Here is a 16,624-nt window from a genome sequence, read left to right as displayed (position 1 = left end):
GTGCAGTAACCAGCTGCTGCATTATCTTTATTAACACTCTTTAACGTGTATATAACTTATGACGTGTGCAGTAACCAGCTGCTGCATTATCTTTATTAACACTCTTTAACGCGTATATAACTTATGACGCAGCAGTAACCAGCTGCTGCATTATCTTTATTAACACTCTTTTAACGGTATATAACTTATGACGGTGCAGTAACCAGCTGCTGCATTATCTTTATTAACACTTTTAACGGTATATAACTTATGACGCAGTGTAGTAACCAGTTGCTGCATTATCTTTATTAACACTTTAACGGTATATAACTTATGACGTGTGCAGTAACCAGTTGCTGTATCTTTATTAACACTCTTTAACGCCAGAGTATAACTTATGACGCGGTAAGTAGCAAACTGGCTGCTGCATTATCTTTATTAACACTCTTAACGCCAGATATAACTTATGACGGTGCAGTAAGCAGCTGCTGCATTATCTTTATTAACACCCTTTAACGTGTATATAACTTATGACGCAGCAGTAAGCAGCTCGCTGCATTATCTTTATTAACACCCTTTAACGTATATAACTTATGACGGTGCAGCAAGCAGCTGCTGCATTATCTTTTATTAACACACTCTTTAACGGTATATAATCTTATGACGCAGTAACCAGCTGCATTATCTTTTATTAACACTCTTAAAACGCCAGATATAACTTATGACGTAGGTGCAGCAAGTAGCCGCTGCATTATCTTTATTAACACTTTAACGGTATATAACTTATGACGTGTGCAGTAAGCAGCTGCTGCATTATCTTTATTAACACTCTTAACGCCGTATATAACCTATGACGGTGCAGCAAGCAGCTGCTGTACTATCTTTATTAACACCTTTTTAACGCGGTATATAACTTATGACGCGTGCAGTAACCAGCTGCTGCATTATCTTTATTAACACTCTTTAACGCGTGTATAACTTATGACGTGTGCAGTAACCAGCTGCTGCATTATCTTTATTACATTACATTACATTACATGTCATTTAGCAGATGCTTTTATCCAAAGCGACTTACAAAAGTGCATTTAAACATTTGGGTACATATAAGAGCTAGAAGTAAGTAAGAGCTTCAAGTAGAACAAACTATGAAGTGCTAGTCATAAGTGCGATGTACAAGTTTTTTTTTTGTTTTGTTTTTTTTTCATTTTATTTTTTTTGTCGTCTTAGTCGAGGTAGAGTCGGAAGAAATGTGTTTTTAGTCGGCGTCGGAAGATGTGGAGGCTTTCAGCTGTCCGGATGTCGATGGGGAGATCATTCCACCATTATTAACACTCTTTAACATTTATATAACTTATTACGTGTGCAGTAACCAGCTGCTGCATTATCTTTATTAACACTCTTTAACATTTAAATAACTTATTACGTGTGCAGTAACCAGCTGCTGCATTATCTTTATTAACACTCTTTAACATTTAAATAACTTACATTTAAAATGTCTTTACCTCTGTCTGTGTCCGTGTGTGTGTGTGTGTGTGTACCTATTGGTCCTCCATACGGAGCGGCAGCAACAAGACTGTCTCTGAGTCCTGAGTCTCTGAGGTTCCAGCACATGTCGTACAGCTCTGTCTTACTGTAAACAACAACAACAAGAGGTAAACATAAACACTAGTACATGTCGTACAGCTCGGTCTTACTGTATACAACAACAACAACAGGTAAACAAACACTAGTACATGTCGTACAGCTCTGTCTTACTGTAAACAACAACAACAAGAGGTAAACATAAACACTAGTACATGTTTACAGCTCTGTCTTACTGTAAACAACAACAAGAGGTAAACATAAACACTAGCACATGTGTAACGGCTCTGTCTTACTGTAAACAACAACAAAGGTAAACATAAACACTAGCACATGTCGTGCAGCTCTGTCTTACTGTATACAACAACAACAAGAGGTAAACATAAACACTAGCACATGTACAGCTCTGTCTTACTGTAAACAACAACAAGAGGTAAACATAAACACTAGTACATGTCAGCAGCTCTGTCTTACTGTATACAACAACAACAAGAGGTAAACATAAACACTAGTACATGTCGTACAGCTCTGTCTTACTGTAAACAACAACAAGAGGTAAAGCATAAACACTAGCACATGTCGTGGGCTCTGTCTTACTGTAAACAACAACAACAAGAGGTAAACATAAACACTAGCACATGTCGCAGCTCTGTCTTACTGTATACAACAACAACAAGAGGTAAACATAAACACTAGCACTAGCTCTGTCTTACTGTAAACAACAACAAAGGGTAAACATAAACACTAGTACATGTGGTACAGCTCTGTCTTACTGTATACAACAACAACAAGAGGTAAACATAAACACTAGTACATGTCGTATAGCTCTGTCTTACTGTAAACAACAACAAGAGGTAAACATAAACACTAGCACATGTCGTACAGCTCTGTCTTACTGTAAACAACAACAACAAGAGGTAAACATAAACACTAGTACATGTCGTACAGCTCGGTCTTACTGTATACAACAACAACAACAGGTAAACAAACACTAGTACATGTCGTACAGCTCTGTCTTACTGTAAACAACAACAACAAGAGGTAAACGTAAACATTAGTGGCACATTTCCATCGGCTCGCCTCGCCACAGCACAGTTTAAGTAGCATTTCCACTAGCATAGTAACCTGGTACCAGATAAGAAGTTCCAAAAGCTGCTGAGTAGGTAACTATGTGATGATTGGTCAGACTGTCGGCCACTGACTGACCAGAGCACTGTCACAGAAGAGACGTGACACACACACGTCAAGCCCAACAGTAGATCACTTAAAACTACTTAACAATCCTAAAAACGTGGGTTAACCTCCAACAACTACAGAAGTGTGTGTGTGTGTGTGTGTGTGTGTGTGTGTGTCATGTATAAAACGAAGTCACCGCTGTTTCACTCAGCCGTGCAGTGATGTCTCCGCCCACGTTAAGTAGGTACTTTTTTGTAGTCGAGATGCAACCTAATCATGCCGTGTCGAGGCAAGTAGAGCCGGTAGAAGTACATCATAACACACGTCATACAGATCTGTCTCTACAATAGACTGTTTACTGTACAGTACAGTATAGTACAGTACAGCACAGTACAGTATAGTACAGCACAATGCAGGTACTGTACAGTTACCTGCATTAAAAGCAGCTGAATGAAAGAAAAATAATAATAACAACAATAATCTAGGCACTGTCAGATCATGTGTGCTGTGATCATTTATCAATAATCTCATGCAGGTGCGTGTCCTGAAACTATCAGAGCTTCACCTAAAACATCATTGCGACACAAACACAAATGAATTCATGAGGATTTGATAGAATCGCTCTCATCACTGGCTCAGCGGTTTCTAATCATCTCAACATCTGCAAATATATCACGATTAAAACGTTTACAATTCAAATAACATTTTACTACATGTACTCCCTTAGCCACGGAGCTAACACAGAGCTAACACATTGCTAACACAGAGCTAACACAAAGCTAACACTCATGTTGTATGACAACAGATGAACTAACCGGTAAAAAGCGTCTCCCAGCGGGTTCCAGTTGGCGGTGATGAAGGACATGTCTCCTGTCTTCTGTCGGTGTCTCGGTCTGACGGAGGTTTATTGATAACTGTGTTAGCTTCCTCCTGTCTTCTGTCTTGTCTCGGTGTCTCAGTCTGACGGAGGTTACTGTCTTAGCTTCCTCTGTCAGCTGACCTGCGACGTCTCCTTCTCCTTCTTCTTCTACGCTTCACTTACAGGAAGCTGTTCCCGTGTTCGCCCCCTGAAGGTCACACGAAGAAACACACCACAGACAGTTCATTAATAAAAACGTGACATCAATCATCATAAAATCATAAAATATACTGTGTAACTGTATATAAACTGTTTTACATTTAACAATGCAGATATAAACAATCGAGTCAATGATTGATAATCAGTCATGAGGTGGGACAGTAAGTATTGTTGTGGCCACACACACGCACACACACATCGATTGATCGGCTGTGATCAATAACAGGAAGCAGATGAAGAAAAAACAGGAAATGGAAATGAATGTGTTATTGTTGTGCGAGAGAGGACAAGAGACATTAACACACAAAGAGAGGAAGAGAGAGAGAGAAGTTTCCTTCCACATGACTTCACCCTAAAAACATGAGAAAACCCTTCAGTGCTGTTGTCACAGTAACAAACCCCGCCCCCTGGGTGTGGTTGCAAGTCCCAGAGTCTGCAGAGGGAGAGAGTTAACCCTTTCATCGTCCACCACTTTATTAACTTTGTTTATTTCACAAACTTCAAACTTGATTTTTGGGGCTAAAACCTGGTTTTAGTGTCAGAACTGGGTTAAGAGTTTGAGCGAGGGAAGGTGTGTGTGTGTGTGTGTGCATGTGTGTGCAGGTCAGCAGTGACAGGGTTAAAGGTGTGGATGTTTCCACAGTTGGGAAGTTAGAAGGAAAGTTTCCTTCTGTGCCAACCAATCACAGAGCAGCACACAGAGGGAGACAGACAGAGAGCCAGACAGAAAAAGAGACAGAGAGAGAGAGAGAGAAAGAGAGAGACAGAGTCCTCCGTGTTTTTCTAAAACGTCAAAATCCTGCTCGTGTGAATCGCCATGGTGACTACTGAGACCCACCAGAGCCAGGACCTGATGGTCCCCTCTCTGAATCTGGACCAGCAGGATCAGGACCAGCAGGATCAGGACCAGGCCTCGCCCTCCTCCCTCCTGGCAGGATTAGACCTGGAGAAAATGAGTCAAGGTCCAGTGAACGCCATCACGGTCCTGACACTGCTGGACAAACTGGTCAACATGCTGGACACTGTGCAGGACAACCAGCACAAGATGGAGGTGAGAGTGGGCGGAGCCTCACCTGCATGTCTAGTACCTGGTAGTACCTAGTATGTACCAGGACCAGGACTGTCTCTCTCTCTCTGTCCCTCTCTGTCTGCCTGTCTCTGTCTGTCTGTCTGTCTCTCTCTCTCTCTCTGTCTGTCTGTCTCTCTCTGCCTGTCTGTCTCCTTCCTTAGTTTATTTTCTCTTATAAAACATGTCATTTATTCCCTCACTGAAACGTCACATGACAAACCTTAAATCCAGATTAAAGGCCAGTTTATATAAAATCTCATCAATCTCTGATTCAAGCTAAACCTTTAAGCTCCACCCCCAGATTTCCTGTTTCCACAGAGATGAATCTTGTTTGAACAGGCAGATCCAGTTATCACCAATAATCAATAATCATGTGTGTTTCAGGGTCACCAGGTGGAGATGGAGGGCGTGGTCAGAGGAATCCAGGCAGACATGACCAAACTATCCAAGAGTCACAGTCACACGTCAAACACCGTCAGTAAACTGTTGGACAAGAGCAGGAAACTGTCCGTCACCATGAAAGAGGTAATCAATTATCTAATCAATAACTCATCAATACCTCATCAATCATCTAATCAATCATCTCACATGAACTATTATTGATCTGTATTGATTACTGATTGGCTGAAGGTACGGGACAGGATGGAGCGTCAGGGAGCTCAGGTGAAGAAACTGGAGGCAAACCACGCCCACCTGATCAACAGGAACAACTTCAGGGTCCTTATCTTCCAGGTAAGAGTGTCAACAGTAGTAGTGTGTACTGGTACTGCTGTTTAACAACAGTACTAGTGTGTACTGGTACTGCAGTTTAACGACAGTACTAGTGTGTACTGGTACTGCTGTTAAACTGCAGTAATTCAATTCAATTTTATTTGTATAGCGCCAAATCATAACATAGATTATCTCAAGGCACTGTACATAGACATCGTCAAGGAGAGCAGAGAACCGCAACAGTTCACACAATGAGCAAACACTAGGCATCAGTGGAGAGAAAAATCTCTGAGAGAACCAGGCTCAGAAATGTGCTCAGAGTCAACTGCCTCGACCAGTTGGGGTGAAAGGAAAATGGGGGACAGAGGAGAAGTGGGGGAGAGAAATGACAAGAGGGAGATGAGGTCGAGACAGAAGAGAGAGAGAGACCAGGAGCAGATACACAACAACGTATCAAGTTACAAGTTTATACAGTCAATGATATCGACTTTTAATTATAGCACAATAATAATGGTGATGATATGTATGATCGGGATCCTGCAACCTGCAAGATGAGAATACAGAGAGAGAGAGGGAGAGAGAGAGAGAGGGAAGGAAGGAAGGAAAGACACAAAAGAGACAAGGTTAATAACATATAAAAAGTCATAATCATATCCTGAGTGTGAGAAAGTGAATGTGCGTGCACCACAGGAAAATCCCCCAGCAGTCTCGGTCTATAGCAGCATAACTAAGAGATAGTCCAGGTTTCCCTGAACCAGCTCAGTTTGGTGGGGATAGGATAGGATCTCCCTGCTGAGTCAGTAGGGTCAGTCCCAATATGTACTGTGTGTACTGGTACCGCAGTTTAACAGCAGTACTAGTGTGTACTGATACCGCAGTTTAACAACAGTACTAGTGTGTACTGGTACTGCAGTTTAACAGCATTACTAGTGTGTACTGGTACTGCAGTTTAACAGCAGTACTAGTGTGTACTGGTACTAGGTTCTTATCTTTTTTCTCACTGACACTAAACATTCTTCTACCAGCTGTGTGTGTGCGTATGTGTGTGTGTGTGTGTGCGTGTGTTGGTTCAGACCAATTTCTACAAATACGGTCATGTTTCAGATTCCTCTCTCTCTCTCCTCCCTCCCCCCCCCACCAGGAGGAGAACGAGATCCCATCCACAGTGTTTGTGAAGGATCCTCCTCCGTTTCCTCGAGATCAGATCTTAGAGGAAGGAGAAGAGGGTGGCGATGGCATCCCTGCACCTGCAGAGGGCGCACTCACCACCATCGACCTGTCGTCTGACGAGGATGTGGGTCTGGAGGCGGAGCTAGAGGACGATGAGACGTGGGCTCAGGATCTGGAAAACATGGAGAAGTCCAGAGCTGAGAAACTGAAGCGATCCAGTCTGAAGAAGGTGAGACAGTCTGAGACAGACAGAGGACAGGCCGTCACCCTCTCACCCTCTCAGCCCCACACCCACTCACCCCTCTGTCTGTGCAGGTTGACAGTTTGAAGAAGGCCTTCTCCAAACAGAACATTGAGAAGAAAATGAGTAAAATTGGAACAAAGATTGTTTCTGCTGAACAACGAGAGAAGATCAAACAGAAAACGTCCAGTCTCAAAGTTTCACCTTTGACCTTCAGCATCAGAAAGGTGAGTCACATGACTGTTCTCCTAACGTTTCCAGAACATCCCTCTGACTCCTGACTTCTCTCAGCCTCCAGACCTGAAGAGCGAGGAAGTCCACGTCCAGGTCTCCTCTCTGGGCAGCACTGACCTGGACCCTCCCTTCACCGAGGTCCATGCTGAGCTGGCTCCTGCTGAAGAGGAGGAGGAGAAGGAGAGAGAGGAGGATGTGAAGGAGGAGAGAGAGGAGGAGAAATATGTGTCAGTGCTTTCAGAGGAAGTCAGTCAGGAGTACGCTCTGTCCTCTACCCTGCCTCAGGAGAATAAAGAGGAGGAGCAGGGGGAGGAGCAGGCGTAATCCTCAATCATTTACAACAAACCTGAACTTCAGAGTTCTGTTAAATCCTCATCTTTGTCTTTGAGCTGTGAAACAACCAGTTAGCCTAGCATTATACCAGGTACCCAGTGGAAACAACCAGTTAGCCTAGCAGTATACCTGGTACCCAGTGGAAACAACCAGTTAGCCTAGCATTATACCAGTGGAAACAACCAGTTAGCCTAGCAGTATACCTGGTACCCAGTGGAAACAACCAGTTAGCCTAGCATTATACCTGGTATCCAGTGGAAACAACCAGTTGGCCTATCATTATACCTGGTAACCAGGAAACAACCAGTTAGCCTAGCAGTATACCTGGTAACCAGTGGAAACAACCAGTTAGCCTAGCATTATACCTGGTATCCAGTGGAAACAACCAGTTGGCCTAGCATTATACCTGGTACCCAGTGGAAACAACCAGTTAGCCTAGCAGTATACCTGGTAACCAGTGGAAACAACCAGTTAGCCTAGCATTATACCTGGTATCCAGTGGAAACAACCAGTTGGCCTATCATTATACCTGGTAACCAGTGGAAACAACCAGTTAGCCTAGCATTATACCTGATAACCAGTGGAAACAACCAGTTAGCCTAGCATTATACCTGATAACCAGTGAAAAACAACCAGTTAGCCTAGCATAAGCAGTATAAATGAGTGCTAATAGCATCAAAAAATTCTGAGATGAAAGATTTACATGAACATGTTTAGAATTCAGACAAACATTTGTTTGATTTTGTTTGTTGTTGATGAACACAGATACACACACACAGTATATATAATGTGTTTATACACGTACATTTATACAGTGTATATACATATTCATGAATATATATACACATTCATATATATATTCATATATATATATATATGAATATGTATAATGGCGTCATCACATGTCAAAGTGGAAACTTCATGATGTCGAATTTGCTCGACTGAAAAAATGTTTTCACTTTGATGTTGATTCACAAACAGCTGACTGAGATCAATCAGTAATCAATAACATGAATATATCTTTGAAACATTGTCAACATTCCTAACATTCCAGCAAAGTTTCAACAAACTGACTGATCAGCTGATCGAGCACAAAAAGAACTGTTATTTTTATGTTTGAGGTCACTGATGCTTTTATTTGACCACAAATTAAAGATTTTACCAAAGAACATTTCCTGTTTGTATTTCCTCTGCTTCCTGTTTGTGTTTCCTGTGTGTGTGTTTCCTCTGTTTCCTGTGTGTGTGTTTCCTCTGTTTCCTGTATGTGTTTCCTCTGTTTCCTGTGTGTGTTTCCTCTGTGTCCTGTTTGTGTTTGACTGTGGACTGAAGCTGGATTAGTTGTGGTTTGACTCTGGATTAAACCTGGATTAGCTGTGGTTTGATTGTGGATTAAACCAGGATTAGCTGTGGTTTGACTGTGGAATAAACCTGGGGGGTATTGCACAAAACTAGAATAAAGAAATCCAGGATAATTTAGCAAGCGTGGCTTGAACTAGTCTGCTTGACGCATCCTGGCTTAATTGGTTGCACGTTTGCCGAACCAGGATGAAAAGGCGCGGCTATGTTAAGCCAGGTAAAGATAGTTGGTATAAGTGTGTGTTCACGGCATACTTTAATAGACCACGTGATCGCTCACAGAGGCATCTATGAGAACATGGACAAAAGTCGCGCGTCATGCTTTACGGCTGCCGAACAACAGCTCCTGATGGAGTTCTATGAAGAGGTGAAAGAGTCCATAAGAAAAAAAGGCAATACTAATGCCATAATCAAAGAACGTGAGAAAGCCTAGCAGACAATTGTGGACCGGCTTAATGCGTAAGTAGTCCAAAACTGTCCAATTAATTAACAGTGCTCCACTGGAACTGTCCTAATTAGGCTACAATTAAAGGACTAAAGGGTTAGGGTAATTATCCACAGTGTGTGTCATTTCATCTATTTTTCTCATGTTACGATTTCATCTATGTTATCTTTCTATCCTTCATAAAGAACAAACTTGTCTGGCCATAAAAGGACCTGGCAGCAAGTTAAAATTAAATATAAGAACATTTTGCAGACTGGTAACTGACTTTAAAGCCGATATGAGGTGAAGAGTTTAGGTGTCTGCTGATATGTTGAATGTCTGAATGATTGTTGCAGTCAAAAAAAAAGCCCATAGAACTGGTAGAGGGGGCGGCCCACCAAGCCAGGATATGACCCCAGCGAAGGAGCTGGCACACCATTTAAATAAAGGGAGGCCAGTGATGGAGGGGACCCAGGGAGGGACAGTAACAGACTCTGTCCCAGCCACAGAAACTGTCCGCTTCATACAAGGTATGTATTGCAGTACTACTGCACATGGAACACAATCAAATAAATATATTATACTGTCTGACTTTGTTTTGTTTTGACTCTGGATTAAATCTGGATTAACTCAAGTGTAAATCTAGATTAACTCTGGTTCAGGTGATGAACGGCTTCTTCATGTCTTTCTAATTTTCTGTTCTTATTTTTCTACTGACACACTACTGTGGGAGGGGCCAGAGGGAGGCAGTGGTGTGCTCTTTTCACCAGCCAATGGAAGTGTCCCGGAGGTGGAGCTTCTACACAGACCAATAGAGAGTCAGAGGCTTGGCCTGAGAAATCAGTTCACATCCACACAAAGATCAGAGTCTGACATTTTACACAGTACTGACTGAAGTATTGACTGTAGTACTGACTGTAATACTGACTGTAGTACTGACTGAAGTAGTGACTGTAGTACTGACTGTAGTACTGACTGAAGTACTGACTGAAGTACTGAGTGTAGTACTGACTGAAGTAGTGACTGTAGTACTGACTGTAGTAGTGACTGAAGTACTGACTGTAGTAGTGACTGAAGTACTGACTGAAGTCCTCAGATGGATACAGCAGCGCCCTCCTCTGGTCTCTCTTTGGTGTCAGTGTTGTCCCTGTTAGCATGTAGCTTCCAAGTGATAGCCGCCGCCCTGCTAACACACAGGTACGGTGGGCGGAGCTCTGTGACGAACAGATGGATCCTGCTGTGGCTCTTCTATGATGTCATTGTCCACCTGACTCTGGTAGTTTATATATATCTCTGTTTGATTACATGTCTCTGTTTGTTTACATATCTGTGTTTATTTACATGTTTCTGTTTGTTTACATGTCTCTGTTTGTTTACATGTCTCTGTTTATATGTCTCTGTTTACGTGTTTCTATTTGTTTACATGTCTCTGTTTGTTTACATGTTTCTATTTGTTTACATGTCTCTGTTTGTTTACATGTTTCTATTTGTTTACATGTCTCTGTTTGTTAACATGTCTTTGTTTGTTTACAGCGGGGTATTGCACAAAACCAAGATAAGGGATTAAGCCAAGAAATGTTGGTTTTCCTGGCTGAATTTAGCCTTAAGTGGGTTGCATGAAAGCAGCTCAAACTTAACCTGGCCAAGTTACTATGGGGATTTATTCTCTGCAGCTAGCATGCTCCAGACCAGGCTAACAGCCAGGCTAAGATTAACCCTTGTGATTCACCTGTATTTCCAACGTCAATCCTGTGAGGAATTAATGTGTTTTAAAGCATGTCCAGGGCGGTATTCCACCAAGCAGGCTAAAGGCAAAGTCAAGCTTAAATGGCCAAGTCTGGCTAATATGAGTGAGAGTTCGGTTCCATCAAAGAGGCTGAGATTAGCCCCAGTACTCAGTAACCATGGAAACTAAGACTCTGGCTAAGCCTCAACCATGGCGAAGCCATAACTGTGGTTATGCTCCACCTCCACCTCCCAATCTAGCTCCAAGTCATTCCATCAAGTGAAATCAGCTGGCTCCACCTGACGCTTAGTCAAGCCTCACCTGTTAAGCCTCAACTTGTGCACGCCCACAGGGAAAATAAAAAGCCCATTCTAGTCGAGCATGGAAACTGTGAAACGTTTGGCAGCCCTAGTAGTAATGTTAGAAAGTAATATTCATCACATTTATCAACTGATTGTTATGCAAATCGATGGGATAGCTTTCATTTATTTCCTGCATGGCCAATTGTATAGAATTGATATCATTTTCATTTAAGCCTGTCATTTTTACATGCTGTATTTGTGCTACTTCTGTGCTAAAATGTGCTATATAAAGTTGCCTTGCCTACATTTTTGATAATAATAGGCTACATTTAATCAAAGTATTTTACATGACTCATCACATTTATCATACAATTATTACATGAAGAAATGCAATGTTGGTTATCATTCTATAGGAAATAATCATATGACAGATCTATTGATTGTAAAAGTTATTATTTATCTATCTGCTCTGTTTGTTTTACAGGAAGGACCGTTTGTTTACATGTCTCTGTTTGTTTGTTTACATGTCTCTGTTTGTTTTACAGGAAGGACTGTTTGTTTACATGTCTGTTTGTTTGTTTGTTTACATGTCTCTGTTTGTTTGTTTTACAGGAAGGACTGTTTGTTTACATGTCTGTTTGTTTGTTTGTTTGTTTGTTTACATGTCTCTGTTTGCTTGTTTTACAGGAAGGACCATTTGTTTACATGTCTCTTGTTGGGACGGTGCAGACATCTAAAGGTTTTCTTGCTGAACTTTGTAAGTTTGAGACTGACAAAAAAAACCTGTACCTGTCTGTCTCTGACCTTTCTGTCTCTGTACCTGTGTGTCTCTGACCTGTCTGTCTCATTATAGGGAAAGAGTATGGTAAAGCCGACAGTCGCTGGTTATTTTCAGACTCGAACATCGTTTCCATAGAGATTCTGACTGTTGTCCTTGACTCTGTCCTCGCTGTTCTGCTCATCCACGCAGTACTCAGACAAAAGTACTACAGGTACTAACACACACATGTACGCAATACTCAGACAAAGGTACTGCAGGTACTAATACACACACACACACACACACGTACGCAGTACTCAGACAAAAGTACTACAGGTACTAATACGCACACACACGTACACAGTACTCAGACAAAAGTACTGTAAGTACTAATACACACACGTTTATGTGTATAAAAACATGTATATATACATATGCATTACATCACATGTCATTTAGCTGAGCCACTCCACCTCCTTGTATGTATATATGTATGTATGTATATATATATATATATACATACATATATACAGTATACATATACACACACCTGTTTATATGTATAGAAACATGCATAAATATATATATATATATACATATATATACATACATATATACAGTATACATACACACACCCACACCTGTTTATATGTATAGAAACATGCATAAATATATATATATATACATATATACATACATATATGTACACACTCTATATCTTTGTTGTGTGCAGACATTTCCTGCAGGTGAGCCTGTGTGTGTGTGAGCTGTATGGAGGTTGGATGACCTTCTGTCCTCAGTGGCTGACAGGAAGTCCTCACCTGGACACGACTCATTGGCTCCACCTATGGGTTTACCTGGTCTTCTTTAACGGGGTCTGGGTGCTGGTTCCGGTTCTGCTGCTGGTGCAGTCCTGGTTTAGTCTCAAGACTCTGCACAATGATGTCATCACCAAAAACAAATGATCAGCACTTATTGATTATTGATTACTGAACAGTTTCCTGTTCTTTCAAAATAAAAGCTTTCGTTTTAGTGGTTGTCAAGTTTATTTGAACATGAAGACGTGACAAGGACGAGAAGACTCTAAGACGACGAGAAGTTTCAGACAACCTACTTCCTGTGTGCAGACGTGTTCAGGGTGGGTCTTTGGTCTCACATATCAAGGTCTCACATAACCCTAACCCTGTACGGGTGAGTTATAGCGCAATTCCTGTTTTTCGAATTCTGATGGCTGCCATGGCCACGCCCCTTTGAGTCTGTGAAAGTTTTGGATGGTTCTGGTTCAGTTCGAGTCGGTCCAGTTATGATACTATCAAAGACAGACAGACGACTTTATTGATCCCTTTGGGAGGTTCCCTCGGGGAAATTAACAGCTCCAACATCAGCACACAGCACTGTAAAGATTAGAGTCACACTTTTCAGGAGACTGGAAAGAGAAACACCCCAGTTACCAAACACCATAAAATATAGAATAGAATAAAATAAGCTAATAATAAAGATAAAATAAAAATAAAAATTTAAGAAAATATAAAAATACAAACATAAATGACCCATGCTATATATATATGTATGTATACATACATACACACAACACATATATATATACATATACATACACACATATATATATATATACATATATACATACATACATATACACATATACATATATATATATGCACATACATACACACACAGGTACACACACACCTACAGTTACCCCGTATTGCCCAGGGTTTTATTGCACTGTCTATAAGGTTTTATTGCACATGTTATTATGTTGTTATTGTTGTGGTTATTGCACATTTCAGTGAGTTGTGATTATGGACATATGTTTGTTTAGTTCGTACTGTTTGTTTTGTTTGCCCTCCTCCCCCCCAGTGAGGAGTTGTACAGTTTGATGGCCCGGGGGACAAACGAGTCCCCCAGCCTGTTGGTCCTGTACTTTGGGAGGAGCAGCCTGTTGCTGAGGCTTCTGTGGCTCCTCTGGCAGCTGATGACAGTGTGCAGAGGGTGGCTGGCATTGTCCAGGATGCTCAGCAGTTTGTCCACAGTTTTTCTCTCTGCCACTGTCACCAGAGGGTCCAGCCTCATTCCTACCACAGAACCGGCCCGCCTGATGAGTTTTTCTAGTCTGTGGAAGTCTGCCTTAGTTGTGCTCCCGCCCCAGCACACCACAGCGTAGGAGAGAACACTGGCAACCACAGACTGGTAGAACATCCACAGGAGCTTCTTGCAGATGTTAAACGAGCGTAGCCTCCTCAGGAAGTACAACCTGCTCTGGGCCTTCTTGTACAGATGCCTTGAGTTGCATGTCCAGTCCAGCTTGTTGTCCAGCCACAGCCCAAGATATTTGTAGGTCTGAACGACCTCCACCTCCTCTGCTTCTATTAGAACTGGTCTCGAACTGGGTCTGTCCCTCCTGAAGTCGATGACCAGTTCCTTGGTCTTTGAGGTGTTGAGCTACAGGTTGTTAATGTGGCACCAGACAACAAAGTTCCTCACCAGGCTCCTATATTCCTCTTCCTCTTCATTGTCTCTGATACACACCATGATGGCCGTGTCGTCTGCAAACGCCAAAATGGACGATGAGGAGTTTTTGAACGTCTTGGGACAATTGGTGTTTAAATATATTCTAATTTCAATTATATTATACACTGATTGCTATTTCATCTAAGTGATGTTTAAGTCTTATTCTAATTTATTTCAACATTAAATTTATGTAGTATAATTTTGAGACAACAAGAAGCCTAATTAGAGGGATGCCGGTCAGCTGGGAGACAGGAGAGGGGGTGGGACACTAAGCCAGGTGATAAGGAGGAACTGAGTCAGTGACGGAAGGTGGAGCAAGGGGATCAACACTGTTTTCAACCTCACGTAATCACTGTTTAATGCTTCATTAAATATGCTGTGAAAAGTCAAAATGAACAAACGTAAACAGAGAAAGAGACTTGGTGCTTCATTATAAGTGGATGGAGATGTGCGAGTCCCCTGTAAAAGTGAAATGGTTTCAGACAAAAGTTTAGAACTGGCCACAACAGAGTGTGTGTGTGTGTGTGTGTGTGTGTGTGTGTGTGTGTGTGAGTGCTTGGGCCTTAAATATTTAATAATAACAATAACAATAACAAAAATAATAATAATAATAATAATAATAATAATAATAATGATGATGAAGACAAGTATTAGTCAATGACTTTATATAGGGTTACATCTTTATACATATAGATGTATAATAATTATTATAATAATAATAAAAATAATAATGTGTGTTCAGCTCTTCTTGATGAGTCTGTGAACAGAAACAAACGCCTGCTGAAGACCAAGACCTCGTTTAGCGCTGCACGCCTGGATCTCCCACAACCTGTCTGTCAGCGAGGGGAGAGACAGCTGACACGAGATCTGACAGAGAGACAGATAGTATAATAGATCCATAGTTTGTTCTTAGTGCTGACAGAGAGTTCAAAGGTAAGGACTCACCTCTCGTATGGTCATGGAGTTAGGCAGGTCCTTCTTATTGGCCAGAACCATTAGAGGAACTCCTCTCAGTCTATCATCACTGAGAACTTTCTTCAGAACCTTCTGAGCCTCAGGAAGACGAGACGAGTCAGAACTGTCCACCACGAAGACCACAGCCTTGCAACTGTCCAGGTACAACCTGAGGAGGAGACAAGTCATGTCAGAATTGTCCACCACGAAGACCACAGCCTTACAACTGTCCAGGTACAACCTGAGGAGGAAGAGGGAGTTTTTGTTTGTTACCTCCAGTTTGGTCTCATGCTTTTCTGTCCTCCAATGTCCCACAATGTGAGGGAAGTCTTCTTATCCAGATCCAACGTCCCCACATTAAAGCCGATGGTTGGAGTCGTTTCCATCACCTCCAGGTAAACAAGTCAACAAGTAAATAAGTCAACAGGTAAACAAGACAAAAGGTGAACAAGTCAACAGGGGCCCGTTTCAGAAAGCAGGTTTAGTGAAAACTCTGAGTTAGTTAACCCTGAGATGAGGGAAACTCTGTTTTTTCGGTTTCACAAAGCCAGTTCAGCTTAACGCTGAGTCAGCTACCCCGGCAACATACTCCGTGAACCAAACCTGCTCGCTGACGGAGAGAAACTCAGGTTTTCTTCAACAAACCCTGAGTTTCTCTCTGTCTCCTCCTCCTGCTGAGCCTGAAGCAGCTGTCTCACACTCCATCTCATGTCCTCATGTCATTGTTTACATTACATTACATTACATTACATGTCATTTAGCAGACGCTTTTATCCAAAGCGACTTACAAAAGTGCATTTAAACATTTGGGTACATATAAGAGCTAGAAGTAAGTAAGAGCATTTTGACTTTAGATTGTAAACCACCTCCGCCCTAAGCTCTTCCAAGCCGATCTAGAGTCGGTCGCGGCGCTCCACTGGCGGAGGAAATTTCATGTCAAACTTATGTGTGACACCGTTGTATGATGAAGTCGGCATCAATTCATGAAAAAAACTGTT

The 16,624-nt window shown here is 41.7% G+C and overlaps 3 protein-coding genes and 1 long non-coding RNA gene across 4 annotated transcripts; 2 read left to right on the top strand and 2 right to left on the bottom strand.

The window, feature by feature from the left end:
• Positions 1–1,481: 1,481 nt before the first annotated feature.
• On the bottom strand, positions 1,482–4,068 carry LOC122762954. The gene is made up of 3 exons (XR_006358808.1): positions 3,914–4,068; positions 3,552–3,803; positions 1,482–1,609 (listed from the first exon to the last, which is right to left on the bottom strand). It is a non-coding gene; the product is annotated as an uncharacterized LOC122762954 (long non-coding RNA).
• A 452-nt stretch (positions 4,069–4,520) lies between these two features.
• Positions 4,521–7,739, top strand: LOC122762956 (caveolae-associated protein 2-like). The gene is made up of 6 exons (XM_044018118.1): positions 4,521–4,865; positions 5,268–5,408; positions 5,514–5,615; positions 6,736–6,993; positions 7,080–7,232; positions 7,297–7,739. Exons 1-6 carry the CDS (start codon positions 4,632–4,634, stop codon positions 7,561–7,563), a joined length of 1,155 nt encoding a protein of 384 aa, XP_043874053.1. The 5' UTR covers positions 4,521–4,631; the 3' UTR covers positions 7,564–7,739.
• Positions 7,740–10,366: 2,627 nt separating this feature from the next.
• LOC122762953 (emopamil-binding protein-like) lies at positions 10,367–13,505 on the top strand. Its single transcript, XM_044018116.1, has 4 exons — positions 10,367–10,628; positions 12,068–12,137; positions 12,234–12,372; positions 12,874–13,505. The coding sequence occupies exons 1-4, from the start codon at positions 10,449–10,451 to the stop codon at positions 13,103–13,105; spliced, it is 621 nt and encodes a 206-aa protein (XP_043874051.1). The 5' UTR covers positions 10,367–10,448; the 3' UTR covers positions 13,106–13,505.
• Positions 13,506–15,320: 1,815 nt separating this feature from the next.
• Positions 15,321–16,363, bottom strand: LOC122762955 (ADP-ribosylation factor-like protein 11). Its single transcript, XM_044018117.1, has 3 exons — positions 15,900–16,363; positions 15,618–15,795; positions 15,321–15,539 (listed from the first exon to the last, which is right to left on the bottom strand). Exons 1-3 carry the CDS (start codon positions 16,010–16,012, stop codon positions 15,411–15,413), a joined length of 420 nt encoding a protein of 139 aa, XP_043874052.1. The 5' UTR covers positions 16,013–16,363; the 3' UTR covers positions 15,321–15,410.
• Between the last annotated feature and the right edge of the window lie 261 nt (positions 16,364–16,624).

The sequence above is a fragment of the Solea senegalensis genome, unplaced genomic scaffold (genome assembly GCF_019176455.1).
Source record: "Solea senegalensis isolate Sse05_10M unplaced genomic scaffold, IFAPA_SoseM_1 scf7180000016278, whole genome shotgun sequence".
Taxonomy (NCBI): domain Eukaryota; kingdom Metazoa; phylum Chordata; class Actinopteri; order Pleuronectiformes; family Soleidae; genus Solea; species Solea senegalensis.
Note: the sequence above shows the minus strand (reverse complement) of the source record. Positions and strands in the feature narration are given on the sequence as shown.

Coding starts and splice junctions, on each gene's coding strand:
- LOC122762953 (XM_044018116.1), top strand. CDS start 10,449: ATGGATACAGCAGCGCCCTCCTCTGGTCTCTCTTTGGTGTCAGTGTTG. Junction 10,629..12,067: donor TCATTGTCCACCTGACTCTG/GTAGTTTATATA, acceptor CTTGTTTTACAG/GAAGGACCATTTGTTTACAT. Junction 12,138..12,233: donor AGGTTTTCTTGCTGAACTTT/GTAAGTTTGAGA, acceptor GTCTCATTATAG/GGAAAGAGTATGGTAAAGCC.
- LOC122762955 (XM_044018117.1), bottom strand. CDS start 16,012: ATGGAAACGACTCCAACCATCGGCTTTAATGTGGGGACGTTGGATCTG. Junction 15,796..15,899: donor AGCATGAGACCAAACTGGAG/GTAACAAACAAA, acceptor TCTCCTCCTCAG/GTTGTACCTGGACAGTTGCA. Junction 15,540..15,617: donor ACTCCATGACCATACGAGAG/GTGAGTCCTTAC, acceptor TCTCTCTGTCAG/ATCTCGTGTCAGCTGTCTCT.
- LOC122762956 (XM_044018118.1), top strand. CDS start 4,632: ATGGTGACTACTGAGACCCACCAGAGCCAGGACCTGATGGTCCCCTCT. Junction 5,409..5,513: donor TGTCCGTCACCATGAAAGAG/GTAATCAATTAT, acceptor GATTGGCTGAAG/GTACGGGACAGGATGGAGCG. Junction 7,233..7,296: donor TGACCTTCAGCATCAGAAAG/GTGAGTCACATG, acceptor GACTTCTCTCAG/CCTCCAGACCTGAAGAGCGA.